Raw genomic sequence first — 9800 nt, 5'->3', positions numbered from 1 at the left:
CTCAACCTTCCATGCATGTCGCCGGCCTAGAGGATAACAATGACTCTACTTATGAGGACATTCCCCTGCCTCCCAACGCCGATCAGGCCACGACAGTTTTCCTAGGCGCCATCAACCAGACAAATCTCCTCCTGTACCAGCATAATCAACGCATCTCCAAACTGGTGATAGATTCACTCCCTGTTTAATTATAATAACCAAACAGAGATATATTGTATGCTATAATGCAGTATCAAGTGGAATAAAGAAATTATATAAAAGGAGGTATAATGAATTCTATGAAGTTTCATTATGCTATATTCGTTAGTTACAAATCCAAACAAATGCGCTGATTTGTTTTACCTTTAAAAAATAATTTTTTTCTTTGTATTTTTTTAAAATAATTTTTAAAATATTATAATTTATTTTTATTTTTTTCTTTCTAAATTGAAAGATTAATTTTAACATCCTATAACATATACATATATTATATTAAAACATAATTGAAATCACAATATTTTTAAAAAATTGTATCGCTAAAACTTTTTTATAAAAACTATTTAAAATAACTTTTTAAGAATAATTACTTCAAATCAACATTTTATTTAAAACTTTTATAAAAAATTTCTTTACAAATTTTTATTTTACATTAAAAATATTAAAAGAAAATAAAAAAAAAACTAGCCCAAAATCCAATTACTTACTTGTCAATTTCTTCAAATTCTATTGATCCATACATAGTTTAAGGAATCTTGTTGTTACTGCTTTGTACTAGTACTGTATCTCTTTGGTCATTACAATTAAACAGGGAGTGCAATTAGTAATTTTGCTGTACCTACAAAACCAATTCACTCTCACTGTTTCACCCTTCTCTGTTTTTTCTGTCTTCGAGGGTTTCGTTCTCTCCCCTTGAAGAAGAAGAACAACAACACCGCCAACCGAGGAAAATCCTTTTGGTATGCTCTCTCGCTGTCTTTGATTTCTAGGGTTTTAGATCTGTTCTCATCTGATTTACCGATTGGATTAGGGTTTTCAATCTCCCAGTTCCTTAGATCCCAAATTTATCATCGATTATTAATTTTCTCTGCGTTAGGGTTTCGATCAATTGTTTTTTGGGTTTGTGACACGGTTTAGATGCTCGATTTTGGTTTCTGATAATGCTCGATTTCTAGTTTTTTTTACGTGGAGTTTTAGATGATACAAAATTTGAAGTTGTATGCAAAAGTTGTAATCTTTGTTTCTGGGGAAGGAATAGGAATTATCACTTAACCAATGATAGAAAATTTGAAATTGTATGTGAAAGTTATAGTCTTTGTAGATTTTGTTGGCTGAATTAACATATACCGAGTGTAAATTATACTTATTTAAGAATGCAGTCTTATTTGCATTGCACCTATGATGATGGTCTTGAATGTAACATGTTTTTGGATTTGTTTTGTATGAAAATTGTTTTTATGTAATATATTGTGCATGATTTGAGCTGGTAAGACTGTTATCCTTAACTGCGATGCATGCTAAGGAGTTTATGGTTGTGGGGTGTCCATAGCTTTCATGCTAAGGAGTTTATGGTTGTGGGGTGTCCATAGCTTTCTATGCTAAGGAGTTTATGGTTGTGGGGTGTCCATAGCTTTCTATGTATCTGTGTTGTTTCTCAAGTTGGATATGATTAGCTGTTGTTGTGATAGATTCTAATAATCTTTGTACTGTGCTAAGGAAGTGAAGTGAGGCTTTGTGATTGTAGTGGAAACACTCCCATTATAAATATTTTTATTGTCGATTTATTTGAGTTTTTTTTTTTTTTTTTTTTTTTTTTTTTTTTTTTTTTATAGTTGTGTTTTCTTATTTTATATGAAAATTTATAATTCTTTTTTTTGCTTGTGTAGTTTTCTTTTTAAGGTGCATCAGTCATGTTTGGGCGTGGACCAACAAGGAAGAGTGATAACACCAAATATTATGACATTCTTGGTGTTTCAAAAAGTGCCAGTGAAGATGAAATCAAGAAAGCCTATAGAAAGGCAGCGATGAAGAATCATCCTGATAAGGGTGGAGATCCTGAGAAGGTAAGCCTCATGGTTACTGCTATTTTGTTGCATCTTCATTATACTATGCAGTGTTAATATCCTGCTCTACTATTATGGTCCTTGTTTGGTTGTAGTCTGATTTTATAACTCAATAATGCGCATTATATATTGGTTATTTTTCTGTTTACTCTTTCAATGTAGTTAGAATATAGTGTAAGTTATAAAAAGAATTCTATCTACAATTGCGGCTGTAGTGGCCACCATTCTGCCTTGCATATTGATGTAGCATTGTAGTGCTCACCATCGTGGCCTTCCCAACCACAACTTGAAGGAAGTGTTGAAAAAGTAAAACCAAAAATGCCATCCACTTAAAGCCTCGTTTTGGACATTTTGGGTATCCTTTAAAAACTGAGGGAGTTAATCTGTAGTTTCTGTCTCTTGCTTCTGTTACGACCAAAACCCATGGGACTCAAAATAGGCTAATGCTGCATCCCTCCCATCTGCGACTTTGGTTTCTTCTCCACTTCCTTGCGATTTTCCTCCTTAAACTAATTGTCTATTTTACTTTATATTTTGTTTGGAGCTTAGTTATTGGATTGATAGTAATGTATCTGTTAATCATGTTTATATGTATAGTAATAATTTAATTTTAACGTGGCATGCAGATGACTTGAACATGCTACTTTTTTATTTGTGACTTTTGATTTATATGAAATATGTTATTCAAATTTGAAGTTTTTATGCAAACTTGTGGATCCGAAAAACAGCTTAACTAATCTTTTTGTTACTGACCTAGCATTTTTTGTTTCAATCCATATGTCTTATTTCTTTATCAGTTCAAGGAGTTGGGTCAAGCATATGAAGTGTTAAGTGATCCTGAAAAGAAAGAACTGTATGATCAATACGGTGAAGATGCTCTGAAAGAAGGAATGGGAGGAGGAGGAAGCCCATTTCATAACCCATTTGATTTATTCGAATCATTTTTTGGTGGAGCTGGCTTTGGTGGTGAGACTCTCACTTTTATATTCTTGTTATTTTATTTTCACTTGTAAATCATCTTTCAATCTTGCAATATTGATAATTATTCATTTGCTATATTCTCAGGCGGTGGTCCTTCACGGGGAAGAAGACAGAAGCAAGGAGAAGATGTGGTGCATTCTTTAAAGGTTTCCTTGGAGGATGTGTTTAATGGCACTACAAAGAAACTATCTCTGTCTAGGAATGTGTTGTGCGTAAAATGTAAAGGGTATGGAACTTATCTGTATTCATATGTTCTGTACTTAAGATTCTTTATGAAAAAGTTAACATCCAAGCCACATACTGCTTCAGAATGCATTGTGCCTTACGCTGTTCCAAGTTTTTTAGTTTTAGGATATGCATATTCTCACCCGTCCTCTCAATGAAATCTTTGTATGAGTTTGATATATTTTTAAATAGAAATCATCACATTCAATATTCATTTTGCTATGATGGTGTGTGGAAACCCAGCCTAAGGCTAGACTGGTGTTAAAGGTGTGGTTTCAAAAAAGAATGTGAACATGCTTACATAACAAGTATATGTGCATAAACCTCATTGTAGTAAGACAACGTGTCTAAAAATTGTGTTTATACCCTTCAGAGTCAATTAGAATATGTGTATATTTTAAATTAACTTGCCTTCTCATTTGACGTATCAGGAAAGGTTCAAAAAGTGGCACAGCTGGAAGGTGTTTTGGATGCCAGGGGACAGGTATGAAGATTACCAGAAGGCAGATTGGTCTGGGCATGATTCAGCAGATGCAACACGTCTGTGCTGACTGCAAAGGAACTGGTAATGGAAATTTCATTTTCCGTATCTGTTTGGTTGTTTCTGTGCTGTTTTGCCCAGCTCATGCATTGTTGTTTCAGGTGAGGTCATTAGTGAGAGAGATAGATGTCCTCAATGCAAGGCAAACAAGATTACTCAAGAAAAGAAGGTGCTGGAGGTGCATGTGGAAAAGGGAATGCAGCAAGGTCAAAAGATTGTATTTGAAGGACAAGCTGATGAAGCCGTAAGTAGTTTTTTTGAACTGTTTTTGTGCTAGGCATTTTGGTTTATAATTTAGTGTACTATTACTATTTTAATTATTTAAAAAAGGGACAGAAGGTTATTATTATTTCAGTCTTCATGGTTGTTTGCATGTTGAAATTGATATTTAATTGTACATGTTGCAGCCGGACACAATCACCGGAGACATAGTTTTTGTCTTGCAAGTGAAAGGGCATCCAAAGTTCAGGAGGGAGCGCGATGACCTCCATATTGATCACAATCTGAGCTTAACTGAGGCTCTATGTGGCTTTCAATTTACTGTCACACATCTTGATGGAAAGCAACTCTTGGTCAAGTCAAACCCAGGAGAAGTCATCAAGCCAGGTACTTAATATTTTTTTGAGCACATGTCATTAGAACACAGTTCAATCATTATGTCATTTTCTGAATTCATGTTAATGTTACTTTGTAGGTCAACACAAAGCTATTAATGACCAGGGAATGCCACAACACAATAGGCCCTTCATGAGGGGACGCCTATACATCAAGTTTAATGTTGAATTCCCAGAATCAGGTTTTCTTTCCCCTAGCCAAAGCCTTGAATTAGGGAAGATATTACCTCATAAGACAAGCAAGAAGTTGTCGCAAAAGGAAATAGATGATTGCGAGGAGACCACCTTCCATGATGTTGATATTGCAGAGGAGATGCTTCGAAAGAAGCAACAATACCGTGAGGCATATGATGACGATGATGATGAAGATGAGCACTCACACTCAGAGCCTCGGGTACAGTGTGCTCAACAGTAGTGCAATTTATGGTGAAAGTATTACTAAAATGTTCTCTATGATTATCTTCTGTTTGCATAATGCAGTTATAACTGCAGCTTAGTTTATCTTAGTTTCATCTGGAAATGTTACTTTGTTTACAATTATATTGTTTGGTTTGAATTTTGCTGTAATAGGAGTATTTATTTAGCATATGAAAATTAAATGCTTGGTACAAGGTGTGCAATTTTTAAATTGAATGGGTGAATAAGTGGATCCACATGATTAAAAAAAGGTTATCATCAATCATGGCTTTACTATTTTTCTATTTCTTTTTCTTACACTCAATCCATCCTTCCAACATACAAGCACCTTAATGTCTTCATTGTTTACTATGCCATCCTCCACCTCATACTTAGCCTCTGATATCCTATATCAAAGATACCTATGCCCAACTAGCATTTTCCAACACTATTTTTCTAGTAAGGAACGTTAAACTCCTTTACCTTTTGAATCTCCACACCTTTGTTTAAGGAACACTTAATTTCTTTTTTAATTTACCAATTAGAGGAGCCCAAGATAATGTTAGTCAAGAATTACCACTAATAGTAATCCCTAAATCAAGAAAATGAGTCTGACTAACTTTGCAGATAAGCACAAAAGATGTATCCATCAACCGAGAATCAACCACATTAACTCTAATTAACATACTTTTATAAACTTTTACCATAATATCATATCAGACATAAGCTCAAATATAATCAAATTAACCTTTAAAGCACAAATGTTTGCCCAACTCTTTCCTATCATAAGCAATGTGTCATCAACAAATTGCATATGAGAAATACGAACATTCTTACTTGAAAATCTCCAACCGTATAACCTATAAACAAGCTTGCATTTAGTATGCTTTTAATATGCTTTTAATATGACATTTAGTCTCCAAACAACTACCAAAAAAAGAAAAGGAAATAAAGGATCATCCTAAGAAAGACCCTTATGATAAAAAATTCCTCTGTTAGACAATCATTAGTCTCCCGATCATTAAGGATATGCTAATTTTTTTTTTCAAGCAATGAGTGAAAGTTAAAGAAAGGCTCAATAATGGTTGCTAAAGAAAAAATAAATTCGAACTTGTATATTGTTTAATTTGGGGTTTTGAAGTGCTACATCAATATTTGTGACGATAAAAAGTTTGAGCATTTTGACAAAGAAGAATGTCTTGTATAGTGTTTTTGATGCAATGTTGAGAAAGTGCTCGCATTGTTTGACAGGTAAGCAAATACAAGTTTTCTTTATGTTATCCGAACCAAAGAGAAAATCATAAGTGTTGGAAATACAAGTTTTCTTTTCGTTGATGATTATTCTCGGAAAACATGGGCTTATATCTTGAAGATGAAAGATCAAGTGTTAGATACCTTCAAGTCGTTTCAAGCATCGGTTGAAAGAGAAAAGGGGAAAAAGCTCAAGTGTATTCGAATCGATAACGGGGGAGAGTATGTTGAACTTTTCGACAAGTATTGTCAAGATCAAGGTATACACCATCAAAAGTCTCATCCAAAGACACCACAATTGAATTGGTTAGCCGAAAGAATGAATAAAACCTTGGTGGAAAGGGTGAGATGTTTACTTTCTCAATCAAAGTTGTCGAAATACTTTGGGGGAGAAGTATTGAGCATAGTTTTACATCTTTTAAACCTCGTTCCATGTGTTTCATTGAAGTTTGATGTTCCAAATCATGTTTGGAGTGGTAAAGATGGTTCTACGACCATCTTCGGGTGTTTGGGTGTATGGCTCATGTGCATATTTTGAAGGATGAGAGATCAAAATTTGATGAGAAGTCAAATAAATGTGTGTTTCTTGGATATGAACTTGATGAGTTTGGGCATTGATTCTTTGATCTGATTCAATGAAAGCTTATTCGTAGTCGTGATGTCGTATTCATGGAGGATGATTATACATTTAAGGACATCGACAAAGTTGAAAATACAGATTTGATTTTTGAAGATGAAAAAATGGTTGATACAGATTCGACTACTATTATTCCTACCTCTATCACTTTCGAAGATGTTCCAATTGAAAATTAAGGTATGGATCTGAATGTCGATAATGTTTTAAATCCCAGTGATATTGTTGAAGTAGGTGCTATGGAAGGCGTTGTTGAAAATGAGACGATCTATTCGTGATAAACCGTTTTCCGTTTAATACCCCTCAAACGAGTATGTTTTTCTTACCGATGGTGGAGTGCCTGAAAGTTTTAAAGAAGCTTTGGAGGATAACAAAAAGGAGTGGATGAATGCCATAGAAGATGAAATGCAATCACTTTGTGAGAATAATACATTTGATTTAGTGAAGTTGCTAAAGGGTAAGAGAGAATTGAAGAATAAATGTGTTTATCAATTAAGCAAGATGAGTGCACTTCCCAAAGAAGATAAAATACTCACTTGGTGGTAAAAGACTTTGAACAATAGGAATGTGTTAACTTTGGAGAGATTTTTCGCTTCAATTGTGAAGATGCAATATTTTTGAGTGGTTCTTGAGATACTTACTGTATTGATTTGAAAGTAGAGAAAATGAACTTGAAGACGGCTTTCCTTCACAGTGATCCACATGAAGAAATTTACATGTGGCAATCAGATGTATTTCGAGAGAAGGGAAAAATGACTATGTTTGCAAATTGGTAAATAGTATTTATGGTTTAAAATAAGAACCTCATCAATGGTATTAAAACTTCAACTTAGTGATAATTGAATATGAGTACAAGATGACCAAGGCCGATCATTGTGTGTTTTTTCAGAATTTCTCTGAAGGTGATTTTATTATTCTCTTGCTTTATGTGGATGCTATGACAATTGTTGGAAATGATATTTCAAGAATTAAAGAGTTGAGGAACAGTTTGAGTGAATCTTTTTCTATGAAGGATTTAGGATAGTCTTATAAAATTCTTGCTATTGAAAATGTTCAAGATCGAAATGAGAAGAAGTTGTACTTGTAACAAGAAATGTATGTGGAGAAAGTCCTTCTGCATTTTAGTACGAATAATGCTAAAGCCGTGAGCATTTCACTTGATTCTCATTTCAAGCTTAGTTATAAACTATGTCCATCTATAAATGAAAAAACATTGTGTATGAAGAATATTACATACTCATCAGCCACTTGTAGGTTGACGTATGTTATGATTTGTATAAGACCCGATATTGCTCATGCCGTGGGAATGGTGAGTCGTTATCTCTTAAATCCGGGAAAAGATCAATGGGAGGTCATGAAGTGAGTGATGTGATATTTGCGTGGCTCGTCGAATTTGAAGCTAACCTTGGGATGTACGAAGCTTATGTTGGATGGCTGTACAAATTCAGATCTAGTCGGAAGCTTAGATAATAGAAAATCTACTTCGGGGTATATGGTGACTTTTGCCGAGGGAGCCGTGGCTTGGCAATCAAAGACTCTCTACTACTGAAGTCGAGTTTATAGCCGCCATGGAAGCGTCGAAAGAGTTGTTATGGTTGAGGAAGTTTACAATGAAACTTGGTGTAAAACAAGAAAGTACGTCTTTTTTTCTGATAATCAAAGTGCCATTCACTTATCGAATAATTCCTCCTTTCACTCGAGGTCGAAGCATATTGATGTTCGTTATCATTGAATTCATGATACATTAGATTCCAAGTTGATGGACCTGGAGAAGATTCACACTGATGACACTGATTCAGATATGTTCACGAAGGTATTTCCTAGGGGAAAATTTGAGTTTTATCACATGCTATCCGAATTGGTGTTGCCCTCCAACTAGTCGGTCAGGAGAAATTCTTGGGTTATCCCTCCTATTTGGAGTGACCCAAATGTATGTGATTTAGTAGCCCATGTGCGTGTAAGCCATTGTTATTATTCAACAAAGAGATTTATGTCATTCATTCTGTGTGTGAGAAACAACAAAAGAAAGAAAAAGAGAGAAGAGTGTAATTCCTGCAACCGCAATTAAGCACCAACTAGTCCCACGAGATCAGATTTTTCTCACAATCCAACTGTCAAATCGTCCTGATTTTTGGTGATAATAATCAGCGTTCATAGAGGTTCATTTTGAACAGTGGAGATCTGATTTTGAGTTTTCTAGACTTATCTGTTGAGTGATTTTCTGAGCTGTTGTTTTTGTGGTTGTTTTTTGGTTGATTGTATCTCTTATTTCTTGTTGTATTCCGAGATTGTTTGTAAGTCTTGAGTATGTTGATGCATGCCTCTAACTAGTGTTAGAGAGAACCTTGATTATACCCATTGTTTGATTATAGTAGAATTTTAAGTGGCTTACGGGTCCCGTGGTTTTTTACTTAGTTAAGAGGGATTTTTCCACGCTAAAATTGTGTTTGTGTGTTTCGTTGAGTGTCTATCCTCAAACCATAGAAAATACACCAATGACCTAATGCAAAGTGCTGATTTATTAGCATGCAAACCATATTTCAACACTTATACATCTTGCCTAGTCACAAAAAGGTATACCTTACGATTTTGCGTCTTCTTAGAGACCTCTCTAGTTTCATGGAAATGCAAGCAGCATACCATAACTTCTAGATCATCCAAAAATGAATATAGAGCACCAACCAATGCTACTTGTGAGGCTAAGTAGTTCACGTAGCATTTGCATGATTTTCAAGATGCTCATCCTCCCAAAAGGACACTATATCGTAACAACATCTCTACTCTTCACATAATTGTCAACTCTAGGTTTTATGAGGACACAAAACATACTAATATGGACTATCATATGATTAGAAACAAGATTTAATATGAAATATTGAAGCTCTTACTAATTTCTTCAAAAGACCGAGTGGCATACCTATTCACCAAACATTTGAAACCTGATACTTTTCCTCGGTAAGAATTTATTGGAGGAAGGGATTGTGTACACTCAATATAAAAACTAATAATACACACCTATCCTAGCACTTTATTGTACAATCGTAATGTAATTATATAATGTAAATGCGTAGAGTTATGTGGAGTGTAATTAAGTGCCAGACTTTTTTTATTAGTAGTTG

General features: G+C 34.5%; 1 protein-coding gene across 1 annotated transcript; it reads left to right on the top strand.

The window, feature by feature from the left end:
* The first annotated feature begins 777 nt into the window (after nucleotides 1-777).
* Nucleotides 778-5011, top strand: LOC131616076 (dnaJ protein homolog 2-like). The gene is made up of 8 exons (XM_058887305.1): nucleotides 778-935; nucleotides 1863-2039; nucleotides 2837-3005; nucleotides 3105-3246; nucleotides 3677-3810; nucleotides 3888-4030; nucleotides 4194-4392; nucleotides 4481-5011. Exons 2-8 carry the CDS (start codon nucleotides 1887-1889, stop codon nucleotides 4813-4815), a joined length of 1275 nt encoding a protein of 424 aa, XP_058743288.1. The 5' UTR covers nucleotides 778-935; nucleotides 1863-1886; the 3' UTR covers nucleotides 4816-5011.
* Nucleotides 5012-9800: the final 4789 nt, after the last annotated feature.

Source organism: Vicia villosa, linkage group LG7, assembly GCF_029867415.1.
Source record: "Vicia villosa cultivar HV-30 ecotype Madison, WI linkage group LG7, Vvil1.0, whole genome shotgun sequence".
In the NCBI taxonomy this organism is placed as follows: Eukaryota; Viridiplantae; Streptophyta; class Magnoliopsida; order Fabales; family Fabaceae; genus Vicia; species Vicia villosa.
This window is presented reverse-complemented; position numbering and strand designations above follow the sequence as displayed.

Excerpts from the sequence above, each read along its gene's own strand:
- LOC131616076 (XM_058887305.1), top strand. The coding sequence starts at position 1,887 with ATGTTTGGGCGTGGACCAACAAGGAAGAGTGATAACACCAAATATTAT. Across the intron at positions 2,040-2,836 it reads AGGGTGGAGATCCTGAGAAG|TTCAAGGAGTTGGGTCAAGC; the intron begins GTAAGCCTCATG and ends TTTCTTTATCAG. Across the intron at positions 3,006-3,104 it reads TGGTGGAGCTGGCTTTGGTG|GCGGTGGTCCTTCACGGGGA; the intron begins GTGAGACTCTCA and ends CTATATTCTCAG.